Source organism: Argopecten irradians, chromosome 1, assembly GCF_041381155.1.
Source record: "Argopecten irradians isolate NY chromosome 1, Ai_NY, whole genome shotgun sequence".
Classification (NCBI taxonomy): domain Eukaryota; kingdom Metazoa; phylum Mollusca; class Bivalvia; order Pectinida; family Pectinidae; genus Argopecten; species Argopecten irradians.
The window spans coordinates 39,545,987-39,563,101 of NC_091134.1; the positions used below are offsets into that span (position 1 = coordinate 39,545,987).

General features: G+C 35.4%; 1 protein-coding gene across 7 annotated transcripts in view; it reads left to right on the top strand.

Annotated features, from left to right (window-relative positions):
* Positions 1–17,115, top strand: part of LOC138327486 (tolloid-like protein 1) — a 216,770-nt gene that overhangs the window by 173,675 nt on the left and 25,980 nt on the right. For 6 of the 7 annotated variants that reach the window (XM_069273622.1, XM_069273631.1, XM_069273615.1 and 3 more), the window contains 5 exons: positions 3,329–3,536; positions 4,488–4,735; positions 7,960–8,001; positions 10,547–10,745; positions 11,509–11,687. In XM_069273622.1, coding sequence (XP_069129723.1) covers positions 3,329–3,536; positions 4,488–4,735; positions 7,960–8,001; positions 10,547–10,745; positions 11,509–11,687 — 876 coding nt within the window. The remainder of the gene's footprint in view (positions 1–3,328; positions 3,537–4,487; positions 4,736–7,959; positions 8,002–10,546; positions 10,746–11,508; positions 11,688–17,115) is intronic. The other variant, XM_069273656.1, reaches the window with a different exon arrangement.

Consider the following 17,115-nt stretch of genomic DNA (forward strand, 5'->3'; position numbering starts at 1 on the left):
TGATGAGAGTGAGTAATGTCCTGTGCATTGTGCACCTGTCTGAGATTCTCAGTAAAGAATGGGTCTGGTTTTTCACATCGGGGTTCTATTTTTGTAAGGATGTGGTATCTGATTCAGAAGAAAGAATCAATCACACAGGTTTTATTGGCTGCACACTTTAAATCGAATATAACATGTTTCCTCTTTAGGATCAGGAATTGTCCATATCTAGTAACAATCCTAAGTGTCGTTATTGCTTCTCCTATTTTACATTCACATCAAACAACTGAGAATCTAAAGCACCTTAGTACTAAGATTTTACTACATTCAAGAAGCATGGTACAAACAATATATTAACTTGTTCATCCCTGAAGACACATTTGAACTCTTCTAAAACTAAAGCTGGAACAGTTCATTATAGAATTTAGGGAAGCGCTTGAGTGATCTAGTGAATATAATGAGATAAATACAGGTTGTGATAGTATTGGGTAATAGGTGTCTACAGAACAAGACTTTGAGGTGTCATGATGCTTGAGAGGTTAACTCAGGTGTCCAAACATTCTACAACCAGTCCTCAACCTCAGATTTGCAGGTTCAAAACTGATGTGAGGCAGCTGATAGGTTCTAATAGGTTTTCTAGGGATCATAGGTTACTGTGATTTTTCTTTGCATACTCAAGTTTTCCTCCGCTCCGAAGCCTCGCAGTCTTGTACCACCTAGTCATATAAGGTATCTATACCAAAAATGTTACTGCTGCTCATTTGATATCATCATCCTACTGGAATGAATCATGCACATGTACCCCTGAAGACACATTGAACTCTTCCATTCAAATGTTGGAATGGTTCATTATAAATGTTCAGGGGTGAATTAGTTAAGGATGATTTGTTTCTGTCACTTTCAATGTCTTATCATTATTCTGTACATGGATTGCTGGTATGTCATCCATGTCTATAGATACAGAGTAAACGACATGCTCTCCGTAAACTCTTCCAGATCCTCATAAACCTATAAACAAATAGCATAGTCTTGTCAGATATCCATAAATAATACAATAAGTGTGGGAGGAAGGACAGAGAAAAGGAGGGATGAACATTGGGAAGTCTATTTGTCTTGTACTGTATTAGACAATGCTATAGATAATTACTTCCCAAGTATATCCGATTCCTACTCATCCTTCATATAAATTTCTGATGTTTTGTACCGCCAGAGAGGACACACACCAATAAAATCACATTCACAGCAATTTGGTATAGACCAAATATATAGGCATTCTCAGAGTACAGAAGAATTATGTTATTTATTTATTTGGAATCTTAGATTGTACATTCTAGAATTCTCTATTGTTGCTGTTTGTATTGCTTAACAAAAATCAGGATACCATGGCGATAAATAACGCAATCTTAAGCAAAAACACTAGAAGTTTTGGTGTGCTGTGATATGGACATCCCACTGCACAGGTATCTTGTGTTGTAACGTCTCTGGAGCTATACGATTGTAGATTGAGTTAATGTGTTTAATGATTAGGGAACTTTAATCACATTAATGTTGATGAAACCTTTGAATAAATTGATGATGATTAAATTCTTAATTAAATTTATGTGATTAAAGATAAATGCATCTGAAATTGCATTAGATGTTAATATACATGTATGTTTTTTCTGAAATATCGTGAGATTTACTTCTTATGTTTTTTTGTAAAAAAAAATAATCTTGAGATAACAGTGAAATGTAAATCTTGCTTAAAAAAGGAAATTTAACCACGAAAATTAATCCCAAAAAAATTACCATATAAAATCCTTAAAAATTCATAATAATATGTTTTATAGTGTAAATGAGTTCTGTTCCCACCCATCCGGTAGAGTCCATGTACTCAGGTAAAGTCATTTATTTTGGTGGTACAAATAAGATAATGCATGACAGCAATGAAACAACATTGGATATCCAGTTCTTGATGATGTTTCCCCTGGTACATAGGTATAAATACATAACCACACATACTTGTTAATTTTCAGAATATGAAGCTGAAACAAGATAAGACAGCCACAACAACCAAAAATTTCTTACTTAACTGCAATAGCATCAACCATGTCTTTTTATTGTCCTATGCAGCCTAAATCAATTAATTACATTGTAGGGTTTGGTGGTAGAGGAAAGTCAGATTTCCCAAAGAAAAATCCCCCACTTCTAATTATTTGGTTTTATTAGTTTAACATCCTCTTAACAGCCTGGGTCAATTAAGGACATGCCAGGTTTGTTGGTGGAGGATAGCTGAAATACCATGAGAAAAACTGCCCAACATGGGATTCAAACTCAACCCAGAGGTGAAGGGCTTGTGGTAATATGTCAGACATCTTAAACCACTCACCCACCGCGGCCCCCTTCCAATCAGTACCTGGCAACTGCCCCACAACATCCACAAACATGTGACCCACATGTGATCCATACTGGTGTTGGAAAGACGGACAACTTGGCCTCTTGACCATTTCTGGATTTGACCTTTGTGTTACATATGACCTTGATGACCTATGTTTTACTTGTGTTTGTAATTGTAGTATTTGTTCTTAATTCACATTGCAATATGTTTGTTTGGCATTTTTTGTGTAAAAGCGATCTCCTTAATGCTGTTTTCACACTGCTAATCAAAATGTGTAAAAGCAACTGTTCTGGTGTTTCTTAGTTTCAGTCAATCAATGATATTGGCATTTGCTGTATCAAACTAGGTGACATGGACATTATCTCTATTTGTTTTAAACTAACAACATTGATATTTGCTGTTTAGAACTGATGACCTTGAGAACTTCACTGTCACTTCCTTGATGACCTTGATGTATTTCAAACTCGCACTTCTCTGTAGTGTTACTATCACTTTAAATCTGTAAACTTGATGTTTTCACTGTTAATGTTTTGTTCACTGATACTTGCTCTTTGATCACAAAACATCAATGTTTCCTGAGTAATTCTGTAAACTTGTCATACTCATTATTTTATGTCACATTCTTCACGAGATAATTATAAAACATCATCATGCTTGTTTTCTTACCAATATTCTGTACTTTTGGTCACTATAAAAATAATTTTGATATCTCTGTTAATTCTTCTCTGCTTTTTGATCACTAATCACTTCAACATTCTGGCTTGGCTTAAAAAAACTAATCTGTTTTATGTGACACTCTGAGTGACCTTGATGTACTGTGTTGTGACCTTGTATTTGTCCGTGTCTGTGTTAGATGAGTATAACCCCCCGCCCCGGGGCCCACATTAGACGTCGTCCACACCCGGAGTAACGTTTCTAATGTTGACACTGAGGCAGGAGGGGTTAGGTTAAGGAGATCTTTTCCTATTTCAGCCGTGTATGATATTGGAACACAAACAGACCCCCAGATTTGTAACTACACCATCAATGGAGTGAGGAGGCCGTCGGGTTTCATTCTCTCTCCTACCTATCCGGGATTCTACCCCGACCGCCTACACTGTAACTACCTCCTCCAGGGGGCGCCTGGTCAACGCATTCACATCAAGTTTCTCGACTTCGCCTTGTATCATGGGGGAGACTAGTAAGTATGAGGAAAGCTTGTTCATTCCTATATGTTGGCGTTATTCTTTCTCCCCTACTGTTTAACATGAAATTTTTGTTGTGTCACAAACAAAGAAATATCTATGCAACAAAAATTTCATATATAGCACATCACATTAGTTTAAATATCCTTATGCATGAAGATATAAGATGTACAGTTTAAGTGTGGTAACATTTACTGATATCATCAATACATGAATGCCTCACCATGAGACATCGCCATAGCCGCCATCTTGAAAATACATTTTGACCTTCTTCTCAAGTTCTTCTGATGCGATTTGGCTGAAACTTGCCTTAAATGATCCTGACATTGCCCTGACAAAGTGTTTCGGGGTTTTTTCGGGTCAATTAGAAATCCAAGATGGCTGCAACAGTCGCCATCTTGAAAACACATTTTGAACTGCTGGTGGAAAGTTTTGGCATTTCTTTCTTATACATGGATAAGATGTACAGCTCATGTGTGGTAACAGTTACGTGACATCATCAGTACATAAATGCATCACCCTGAGATTCATGGTCAATATCTTATTGCTTTTGATTCATAATGACAAGCATATTAGGATGGTGCAGTGAAAATCATCCTTAGCAAGGATGATTTTATTGTTTTCTTTCACATGAGGGATAAAAAGTTTCAGTTGAAGAAAGTGGCTGGTCAGCACTCAGCAAGCCTTATGCTCACATGAAACTATCTTTCATTCAGATAAAAATTTCTTATTGACACACCTGTTACAATGATTCTTTTCATCTGAAAATTGTCTATTTGATGGACATGGATATCATTTAACCATATGACTCAACCTATGAATAAAACTTTACACAAATGAGGAGATATTCTTGCACACGAAATAAAGTCAAGCTTAGATATAACTGTCATGCATGTTAACGTAAAAAATTATATTTTATTTGTGACCTTGACCATGGTTATTTCCAGCTGCCCTTTTGACTATGTCAAGGTCAGGGATGGCCGAGACAGATCTGCGGCTATTATTGGTACCTTCTGTGGTAGCTATAAAGACGTGGAGTTCTACTCGAGTCAGGAATTCCTTTACATCGAGTTTGTTACCAGTAGTGGACGGGTCGACCTGGAAAGTACGACTCTGGACAACAATGTTGACTTTGCATTCGACCGTAAAGGATTCAAGATATCGTACCAATTCAGCAGTTCATTTGTTAACTTAGGTAAGTTTAATTTGTATGTTTTCATTCCCTAGTCATAAAAATGGATTGGCATAGTGATACCAATGTCTCTCTTGTCTTTTCCTGTCGTGTCTCATCTTAATGCAGCGTCCCATTCTGTCATGTCCCCTTCAATACATGAAGACAATATAATTTTTGTCTAATGATAATTTTAGTCATTGGACTGGTTTAAAGAAAGAGAAAATAATTTGAGAAAATTCCCCAAGAACAAGCACCCTGTTCAGATGTGCGTTCTTGTTCATACATAAGGTTTCTAGAGGATACAGTAGTGGTGTAGCAGGTTGAGAGTAGCGTGCCACCAGCCAGACTTAAACCTGCAACCCTGGACTTCCTGGTCCACTGCTCTGACAATTAGCTGAAATAAAATATCCTCTAGAGTGAAGCTAGAAGGCAACTGAATCTCTATGAACAGTATTTACAATAAAACCCTGCTACAATGGTATAGAGAGACCTCTGGGATCATCTGATTTGATGTAATGTGTATGATCGAGCTGTAGACTAGGATCTTATACTGAGACACCAAAGAATATTTAAAAGCAGTTGAAATTTGTAGACAATCACATTAGTTTAAGCCTTTGTCTCTAGCGACTATCTAACAAAGTGTGAAAAAGAAAAGCACATTGTCTTCAGACTAATCTTCTCTAGTATCTACCAACCTATTGTCACTTCTACACGATAAATTCTCAAACATTTTCACAACTTGGGATCGGCACATTCCACCTAATGGGGTTATAAGTTCATTACGGGATTGTTTTAATGCTCTGGGTTTTGGATTAGACCCTGTGTAAACTTCATCCAAGGTCATGAAGACTGACTTTAGGCTACAAAAGAATATTTGTCAAATCCGCTTTAAGTATTCTTGAAATTATAAAGAACTGTTGAATATTGTGGTTTCATTCTAATTCTTAGAATTCTTCTGTAAAATGCCTTATTCCTTTCCTGGTATGCCAAGCAGTGTTGAAAAACTGATCGAATTACGTTGTAAAATAACAGCTAATGGGTGATATCTCCATAAAAAATAATTAGGTTTATTAATTTCCTCTTCTTTAAAACATGTCCATAAGCAAGTCTCAGCAAAAAAAATGTTTTTCAGGTTTTTTTGTGTGTATATAAACATGATTATATTAAGTTGATACAGACTAGCCAATCAGATTTACATTTGAAGGGTCAAATGTATGTTCCTTAGATTGTCCTGTATTTCACATCACCTCCAGCAAACTTATTGAAACTTTATAGATAAATTGGCAATTTTTCTTTCCACCCATCACTCAGTGTATTTGTAAGGTAGTTTTAGAGAGAGGCAGTGCCTACAGGTCTTAAATCAGATGTGTCTTCACTAATGATGACAGCCCTGTACCTAGCTCCAATATAATCAGGTACCTAAATTGGACACAACTGCCAATATGAGAACCAGTACATTAACAATACTAGTAGGTTTGGTTCACATGGATACCCATGGATTTCAAACTCTCCAAATGTTTTGTATGCTGAAGTCACCAAATCAACATTATATTGCTTATGTATAGGCAATTATTGTGTGCTAGATTTGTTAAATTACGATTTTTATTTTGAAATTAAAGATGGAAAAATGTAGCATTTTAAAAACTGAGAACTTATTGTCTTTTCATTTTCCAATCACATTGTTTATCCATAAGCAATCCATAAAATATAAACCAATAGTCTGCAAAACAGCAAAATATACATCCCTATGGGAAAAAAATGATTGATTCTTTTCTGCATAATTATATCGTGATATGTATACAGCACTGGTATATATTATGTCAAGAATTATTGCCAAATTGCCAATTAGTGTTTTTGTTATATCCCTATCTGAACATGTACACATTCAATGCCATTGCAACATTAACAATCCACATTACAATCGCATACAGTACAAAGGTGGTTTGATTGGCAGATGGCCAGCTGTCAATTTCAATCATACAATTTCAAACCTTTAAAGTATTATACCAATGTCTGCATCAAATTAGAAGGATACCATAATTGAAAGGGAGAAAAAACCATAAACCAGCTTTTCGCCATTATCAAATATAGCCATCAAGTTCTGGACAAAAAACAGGAGAATATATGATAAGGGATTGTTCGAAATATCAAATTCTGCCATTAAAAAAAAATATAAAAGGTTTTATTTGAGAAGATGCTTTATTGCCACATCTGAAACCAATGTTATAGAAGTACATGTGCACAGCTATATATTGTCAAAGGATTTTTTTTAAATCACCCATTACAATAAATATTGTGGAATTGTTTTTTGCCTTCCAATGATTTAGAATATCTGGTAAGTGATATCAGAACTTTTTCAATTTTATAGATTCTACACTCAAAAATGAAATTCCATATACGTAGGTTTTGTATTAAGTGAAATCTTCAGTTTTGTCATTAAATCTTTGGAGTTGTCACAGCATCAGTTGATCCTTTTTGTTGACAGTACCTTTTTAAGTGAAAATGGACATTACATCTTTACAATGTCCTTTAAGGAAAATTGATGGAATCACTTCTTTTTTAATGAAAACATTTGTTGATTAATTTATACGAGCCATCAATAAAAACACTCATGATCTTTAACAATGCTATTACACAGGACACTCAATAGTCGTGACAACTTCCTTTTAAAAGATTAAAATAAAGAATACCACAGCAGAAATCGGCTTCATTGTGGTGCTTAAAGATGCTCCACAGCTGACGAATGGTGTTTTTTTACTACCAAAACAAGAGCAGACAAATCAGTATTTTTTTCGGTACAAAAGGTTCTTACTTTACACCATTACCACCATTGAAAAGTGTGAGCTTATGATTTAACTTTAAGATAAAAATATAAACATTAATTAATTGCATTATGAAAAAAATTCCATTGCACTATGTCCTATATGAAATGCAGTACTGATTGCACATGCACCAAGAGCAAAATAAATTATTGTATAAGTACTTTTGTGTTAATTAGACATATATATACACAATTAAACATCAATTGTTCTTCAAATGATGAATATTGTTTATTCTCTGTTGGCGATGGAGCATCTTTAAAAAGGCATAGCCTTAAACAAAGTTAGCTTTATCTAAACCGAGTTGAAGCCAGACAATAATGAAAGTCTTAAGTGTATTATAGTCGCATGATTTCACATTAGTAAAAGTATTTTAAAATCATCAGAAGTTCTTATTTAATGACAGATATCTTTTTGTTATTTCAGATGATATGAATGAAGGACACATTCAGCATGTTGTTGGCACAGGTAGGCTGTCGTTCTGTGTAGACCATCAGTTGTCGTGAGCATCGCTTTTATAGAAGTCAGCTTTTCTAGGCATACACCTTTGGGGCCAAATTTTAGCACATCGTGTTAAATCAAGTTACCTTTTCTGACAGCAAGACGAGAATCAAATTAGAATTAGTGATGTAACCATGGCAATAATTTTAGAGAAAAGGAAAAACCTGCAGAATGTTCCAGTACTGCATGGCTGTGTTGATGAATAACAGAACAGTAAGATATCCCCACGTTGTGGGGTAATGGATGTAAAGTTCAGAAAACTGTGTGTGTTCATCTTGGTGTATTTATATGACTACATAGATTGAGGTAGCTCATTTGGTTTCTGGTTTGGTGGGTAGTCGGGTAGATTGAGGTAGCTCATTTGGTTTCTGGTTTGGTGGATAGTCAGGTAGATTGAGGTAGCTCATTTGGTTTCTGGTTTGGTGGCTATTCAGGTAGATTGAGGTAGCTCATTTGGTTTCTGGTTTGATGGATAGTCAGGTAGATTGTGGTATCTCATTTGGTTTCTGGTTTGATGGATAGTCAGGTAGATTGAGGTAGCTCATTTGGTTTCTGGTTTGGTGGATAGTCGGATAGATTGAGGTAGCTCATTTGGTTTCTGGTTTGATGGATAGTCAGGTAGATGGAGGTAGCTCATTTGGTTTCTGGTTTGATGGATAGTCAGGTAGATTGTGGTAGCTCATTTGGTTTCTGGTTTGGTCGATAGTCAGGTAGATTGAGGTAGCTCTTTGGTTTCTGGTTTGATGGATAGTCAGGTAGATGGAGGTAGCTCATTTGGTTTCTGGTTTGGTGGATATATTATTGGTTTGGAAGTAGTACATTGTTGGTTTGGAAGTAGTACATTGTTGGTTTGGAGGAATCTATTATTATTTTGGAAAAAGTACATTATTGGTTTTGAAGAAGTACATTGTTGGTTTGGAAGTAGTACATTGTTGGTTTGGAAGAAGTTTATTGTTGGTTTGGAAGTAAAACATTGTTTGTATGGAAGTAGTACATTGTTGGTTTGGAAGTAGTACATTGTTGGTTTGGAAGAAGTTTATTGTTGGTTTGGAAGTAATACATTGTTTTTATGGAAGTAGTACATTGTTTGTATGGAAGTAGTACATTGTTTGTTTTGAAGTAGTACATTGTTAGTTTGGAAGTATTACATTGTTGGTTTTGAAGTAGTGCATTGTTGGTTTGGATGAAGTACATTTTTGGTTTGGAAGTAGTAAATTGTTTTAAATTAGATATTGTCTGGTTTTTGCTCCTATTGACAATTTGTACAGTCAATAAGTCCAGATCTATTTCTTTCTGATTTAGCAGTACATTTTGTAGGTTTGAGTTACAATTATTTACTGTGCCTTAGAATGCAGTTGTAGTCATGGGTACTCTGCATTAACTAATGCTTTCCTGAAATTGACTCTGCAATGCTGCAATCACTCAAGTGACCTAATATTACTGGGACATTGCAATTTGTTTGTGTCCTAATGACAGTGCAATAACACTTTGGCTCTGCTGCATTGCAAGAAGGAAATGAACTGGTTTTCATCACTAATTCTTTTCATCTTCCATACCAAAACTAATCAAAATGTTATCAAAATCTGCTGCTATTAGAAGTATAAAGGACCCGGAATGTACCTGTTGCTCCCTTGATCATCAATAATCTGCAATCTTGAAGAACAGTACTGCCTAACTCTATAGTCATGTGCCTAATCTCACTGTACTTTTATACTCTCTGATAGTGTTGATTTAGCTGGTAAATCAGTATTCAAAATGACCTGTCAGTTAGAGTAACCAGGAAAAAATACGTTTTATGGATTAGTTTAGCCTCTGCACTCCAATTCTGAACTGTAGCTCATGGATTAGTTTTGTCTGCACTCCATCGCAGAGGAAGCAAGCCAACAGTAACTTCATATAGGGGTTATATTTAATAGCTGCACAATGGAAAAGGAATTGCTAACCCAGATCTCTCAGGAGTGCAAGCCGTTATTAATACACTTTCTAAACGTTGTTATATGGGTACTTCTAAACATTTGGGATATTTAGGAGTAAACATGTTCAAGTTTAGAAGCAATTACCAGGTATTATAATTGTATTAAGACTTGAGCATCTCTAATTTTGCTCTCTGTATCTGTACAAGTGCAACCTCATACCTTGCTATTTGAACCACACTGATATTGGTTGTTGATATTCTCCATTAGCAGTCAATGGTAATTAGAAAAATATGAAGATGGGAACAAAGTCACTATAATAGTGAATAAATTTGTACATATTAACACCATAGGTTGGGGATTCAGGAATGTTTCTTAAAAAAGGGTACTAGAATTGAAATCTTCATGAGCTGTTCATGTTGGCATTGTTCTCAGTAGGATTGTATGGGTAAGATAATGATATCTGAGATGTCCTTAACTTTAGGAAAGCCATGATAACATTGCCAAAGGTTATATTGTGTGCTTTATAAGTGTATTTTACTGTATTTTATGATGACTTAATTTCAATGGTTTAGATATATAATGATTTCTGATTACAGAGTGTGATGTCAAGATTGTAAGTAAGAAAGGATCAAACGGTACAGTAAGATCACCGGGGTATCCTCGCGATTACCCAATCAATGTAACGTGTCGCTACATCCTAGACGGTATGAGCAATCCATTAAACTCAGAGAAAGTGATGGTAGCTTTCACAGACTTTGAACTCTCAGGATCCATGACCTCTGGGGTCATGACCTCGTAAGTGTTTACGCTGATTATCTACAGTATAATCTAAAATCTTGGTCCTCAAGAAGTGTTTCTTGTTTTAACCAATTATATAAAAACAATGAATCCTTGTCGTATTGCTCTATTACTTTGTGCTAAGTCTATGTTAATTGTTGTGAGGATATGTGGAATATTGCTAGGTAACTGGTTGTAGGTTGCTGGTTTCTTTGCAAATACTTCGGCTTTCCTTTGCAACCAAACCTGACAATGTCCATGGCCAGAATGTTGAAAAGATATCAAACGCAGATAAAGTTAAGGATGAACTGTGAATTTTTTCATACTCAAAAGTTTTCTTAAAGATGCTTCACCGCCGACAGACCAAAAATGATATTCATCATTTGAACAATAATTGGTGTTTAATCGTGTATATAATAGTCTAATTAACACAAAAAATAATATAAAATAATTCATTTTGCCTTTGGTACATGCGCATTCAGTAGTTCATTTCATATAGGATATAGTGGTACGGATTTTTTTCGGGATGCAATTAATTATTTTTCATATTTTTAACTTGAAGTAAAATTAGAAGCTCAAACTTTTCAATGGTGGTAATGGTGTAAAGTAAGTAACTTTTGTACCTGAAGAAAAATACTAAATGGTCTGCTCGAGTTTTTAATAGTGAAAAAATACCATTTGTCAGCGGTGGAGCATCTTTAATGTTGAAATACTTCATCAATTTATGGTAAATTGAAAACTAGAGGCGCTTATCAAGTTTTTAATTTGAATTTTTTTGGAGCTGTACTAGAGGACATCTATTGGTAGAGGGACACAAGGACAACAATGGATCAGAAAAATTCTGTGGGTCGTTATTTCCACCAAATCTGCACAGTAAAGACTCGCGCATGGTACTGACCCTGGACACACATGGAGCATTTGCAAAGAGAGGATTCTCGGCCAATTTTGAATTCATCATCGGTAAGCAAGGGAAACGAGACAATTAATCCTTTTTTTGCACTTTTGGATTTCATTTGTTCCTTTTTTGGTTTTGTTTGTAACAGATGTTTTGTTGCCTGCATCCAGTATTTGAATTTTCGGCCTTGCAATTCCTGATGTTGTCTCTATCGCCTAAACCTTGCAAGAGCAGTAGAGCTTTTGATAGCACCACCACCACAGTCTGATTGTTCTTTTCACTTGCAGATAGAAATTTATCATCATATGTCTGAACTTTAGACTCTGCTTAAAGGATCCTTAGTAAGACTTAAAGTAATACTTAGATCATTAACAGTTGATATACACTTTGGTAACGGCTATGGAAACCATTACATGCTTGAATAATTTTATTTCTCCTGCTGTCACATTTGATGCCACCCCTTCCATGAATGGTCTTAATACACAACTTTAGTTAGTTTCGGTGTGTGACCGATAGATACACTTGTGCTGGCACATATTTGAAATTTTGATTTTATATTTTCGTTTGTTTTTTTTTTTATTGCAATCCTTGTTTTGGTAACCAGTGAAAAGATACTGCCATAGAAATTTAAACATGCTTGAAGATGTCATTGCACTTTTGCACTATATTGCCTGGTGATTTGGAATGTCGGTATCACCAATAGGAGACTCTTCGTACACATTGTCTGTTAGAATGTGAATGTGTTTGAGGAGGCTAACAAGTGCATTGCTGCAACGTGTATCTTTATGATAGTTCAAACACTATAATGTAGCTGTTAGCAGCACAAAGTGATGATTTGTAAGTGTTCAAATGTGTTTGACAAGGGATGTCATTGGGATGTTTTGGCATTTGCAACAAACTTACATACAAAAAAAGAAACATTAGAACCAGTACGTGCAGAATAAGAGCTTTCTGCATTCAGTTTAAAGGGACATGAACCTAAAATAAGTTGTTCTGTGTGCTTAGATATGGTTTTCAGATGTTTATTGAATATTTTATTACATTGATTGGTTATTTAAAACAACAGGAAAACGTGGGGCATATCTACCCCAAAAATGATAAAAATAGACCGCCATATTCTATTTTTGGAACACAAAACGAAAGCTGGTCGAAAGCGAGGTTATAATGAACAACAAACTTAATGACACGACAAGGAATATTAGTTTTCCACATTTTAAGATGATTTCTAATTTACGATCATTGACAAATGAAGTAGAAGCCATATTTGTTAAGATTCGTAATAAAACAATTTGTTTTTAGCTTACTTGAATGAAAAGTCAGAAGTCAAACAAGACTTTTCATTCGGACTTTCCCAATCGCTCACGTTACTGACTTGTCGTAATCCGTTTTCTATGGAAATTTGTTTGTGTTCTCTTCAACCACGTTTTCGACCCATCATTTTGTTAACGTTCATTTAATTCATGCAGTGTATTTTGGGAGGTCACTAAAGTCCAACGATTCTATTTTTAGCCCACCATCATCAGATGGTTTTCTATTCAAATCGCCCTGCGTCCGTGGTCCGTCGTCCATCGTCCGTCCATAAACAATGCTTGTTATCACTATTTTTTAAAAACTACTGCAGGGATTTTGTTCAAACTTCACATAGAGGGTCCCCTTGGTCCATATTTGTGCCATACAGATTTTGTGACTAATCGGAAAAACAAGATGGCCGCCAGGCAGCCATCTTTGATTTTGGCAGTTGAAGTTTGTTATCGATATTTCTTGAGAACTACTGAAGGGATTTTGTTCAAACTTCACATAGAGGTTACCCTTGGTCCCTTATATTGTGCCATACAGATTGAGGCTGATCGGAAAAACAAGATGGCCGCCAGACAGCCATCTTTGATTTTGGCAGTTGAAGTTTGTTATCGATATTTCTTGAGAATTACTGAAGGGATTTTGTTCAAACTTCACATGGAGGGTACCCTTGGTCCCTAGTTGTGCAATACAGATTTTGAGGCTGATCGGAAAAACAAGATGGCCGCCAGGCAGCCATCTTTGATTTTGGCAGTTGAAGTTTGTTATCGATATTTCTTGAGAACTACCCAAGGGATTTTGTTCAAACTTCACATGGAGGTTACCCTTGGTCCCTAGTTGTGCCATACAGATTTTGAGGCTAATAGAAAAAACAAGATGGCCGCCAGGCAGCCATCTTGGATTTTGATAGTTAAGGTTTGATATCCCTATTTCTCAAAAAGTGTTAAAGGGATCTTTCTCAAATTTAATATGTAGGTTCCCCTAGGGCCCTAGTTGTACATATTGCATTTTTGGACCAATCGGTGGACAAGATGGCCGCCAGGCCGCCATCTTGGATTTTGTTACCGCTATTTCTCAAAAGGTACTGAAGCGATCTGTCTCAAATTTTATATGTAGTATGTTTGAAAAAGTTTAAAAAGTAGAGAAAAGATCCATCTTTCCTTTGTCAGATATAGATCATCCTTTGGTGGGCGCCAAGATCCCTCTGGGATCTCTTGTTATCACACTGCACAGTCTGCAAAATTCGACCGGGCCGGTTCAAAATACAGAAAGATGGAATTTCCATTATAATTATTTCATTTGACATATTTGCACAATAGCTGATATATTTTACTTAGTAAGGTATCCGACATGTCTTAAATATGTATTTTACTCAATTTTACAATTTATTTAGGTTCATGTCCCTTTAAAACCATCAGGAACCTGTAATCACTGACGGGCTGTGTTTTGATCGCAAGTTCCTGATTCTAGCTCATCTGCAGTTGCAAGCCACTGGCTGCAGGTTGGTGTTTTTCCTCCTGGAACTCTGGGTTTAGCACATCAACCGAAAATCTGGTATTTCCATAAAGTTGCTAATAAAAGGAGATCAATTACAAATAAAACAAATATTCACTGCTCCAGATTTCCTAGCACAGTTTGTACTAGATTTAAACAAACAGGGTCTAGCCTTGCATGCTATATGTTAACTGACAAGATAGATTTAAAAACGGTTATGTTATTTACTCAATTATTTCTAACGTGGAAGTGAGTCTCCACTGGACTGAGTGACCTTGGAGGAGGAAGACATTACACACTTTTGTCAAGGTTTCACATGACTTTTGACTTCCGCTCTCCTTGTCTACGGAAATAAAAAAGAAATTGTCTCAAGCAGCAGATTCCAGTCTCCATTCACCACAGACTCTTTGTGCTGGAATGGTCTTTATTTCTATCAAATTGGTTAAACGTTTCCCCTTTATTTTTCTGTCATAGATCTTTTTTCATCAATGTCTACGTTAGATTGAGCATGTACAAGATGTACCTGAGAGTGGTAGACAAGATGTCCTCCGATTGACAGTACCACACTATAATAACACTCGCTTGTCAAACCAAAAACTCCTTCTGTGTCAGCCATTACCAGCAGGGTCACAGAAAATATTGAATGATATTCAGGAAAAAATCTGTTTGAAGTATTGTGGTTTTTGGTGATTCAGTTTTCTTGTACTTCTGAATTGAATTTATGTAACGTAACATAATGGGTGAAATGTTTAATTTACTTCTCCGCTTTCAGATGAGATGTTGGCTTTTATGTCATTACAGATAATTTCTGTTAGTAATGGGTTGCAACTGTGTAGAAAAGGGAAAAAAAACTTACTGTCAGAATCATAAAAATAATTTACTGTATGGTTGAGAAATTCATAGGAAATAGCTGAAAGTAATATATTGTATCTAAATATCTGGAAATTTGAGTATGGAATTATTGTAATGAATAGGGAAATAGAATGATTTATATGATGTTGTAGATTATGCCTGATTAAATATTCCGCTTCATGTCCTAATTGTTAGAATGCATCATAGGTTTGGCTTTCCTCACAACTAACATTGGATATTTTACCGATATTGGGTTGAGATTTATGGTAATGGATGCCCAGCCTTTAACTTGACAAGATAGATGTTATGCACTAGTGTAATTCAAAAATAAATTATCAACCATGTGTGAAAATTATTGAACCTGTCGACTATAGTGTTCCTGTCATCGCTTGGTTTCATGGCAAGAAGAGATCATCAAGGGAGATAATCCACAGTTATTGTCAGCTTTGCAGCAGATTGTAGGTATTGTTTGTATGATATAGATACGGACTTCTGACTGTGGGAAAATTGATCAGTAAAACAGTTGAGAGCATTAAGTACTTGATGCTGATTAATTTTAGAAGTGTAAAGCTATACATATAGTATTAAAGAAATTTCAATTTTCACCAAAAGTAGGATTTAATTTAAATAAAATGTATTATGAAAAGAATTATGATGAACTTTTTGCAAACTGATTCTTGAAACTTAGACATGTTTATCATGTTTTTCATGTATGCTGTCTTATCAAAGCAAAACCATTCGGCAAATTTGTGTAATCTATCCTTGATAAGGTCAAAGTTCAAACTCTCTTCAGTAAAACAAATATTGGTATCACTGCCATTGAAGCATAAAAGAACTTTGGGCACAATTAGATACGGAAAAGTAAAAATCATGTAATATTGAAAATAATTTTTATAGACATACGTTGCACAATTTTGTCTACATATTCACCAAACATGACCTGCATTATTTTTTGGTTGTTTTGAATACTACATACTTTTGTGCATGGGCTACAGAATGCATTTCCCAAAATTTTTATTCAAATGTTTACTATCATGAGTGTTTTTTTACACTAATGATACAGTGTTTATTTCAAACAAAAAGTTTCATTGAGAATTACAAGTTACATTGGGTAGTCTTAATGATGTTTCTTGGCTCCTCTGAAAAAACAACAGCTCACAGGGCACTCTTTTATTAAGATATGTCTGACAATATTAGTGATACTTGCACCTTCAAGGGAGACAATTTGAAAATACAAGGGAGATAATCATCTATACAGAGAATTATAAGACTGAAAAATGAATTTCAGATATTAACCCATTCCGTTATGATTCCGTGAACAATTATATGTAGCAAATGGCATTTTAATCAGTTATGGTATTAGAGAGTGGTATAATAATTTGTTTATATTTTTAATTAGATTGTATTATTTCTGTTTTCACTCTCACCCAAGCAAAGCTTTAAAATCGCCTTTCACCTGTCGTTTTCATCCTTTTGTAGTAAAATGTCATTAGCCTCTATGATTAACATAGTCTCAAGGCCCATTTCCCGAAGCCTCAGAGGCCATATGAAATGTGTAATAACTAAAATTTTAATCACTACAGAACTCAGGTGATTGCTATATGGCATCTTGTTCATGATTTCCCGTGCATCTAGTTGAACCTGCTTAGACATATATCTACCCGTAGTAAACCCTGCGTGCAGCTCCTAGTTCTAGTCTACACCAGCATCTCATCTTTGTATATAGATTACAAATTTTGGACGAGTTTTGGTTTGTATTGGTTGATTAGTGGTAGTGTTAAACATCTGCTCTATTGCTTTTGTTTCAGACCACTCAAAACCCACTGACCTGCCCTCCAATAAAGGGAAGTG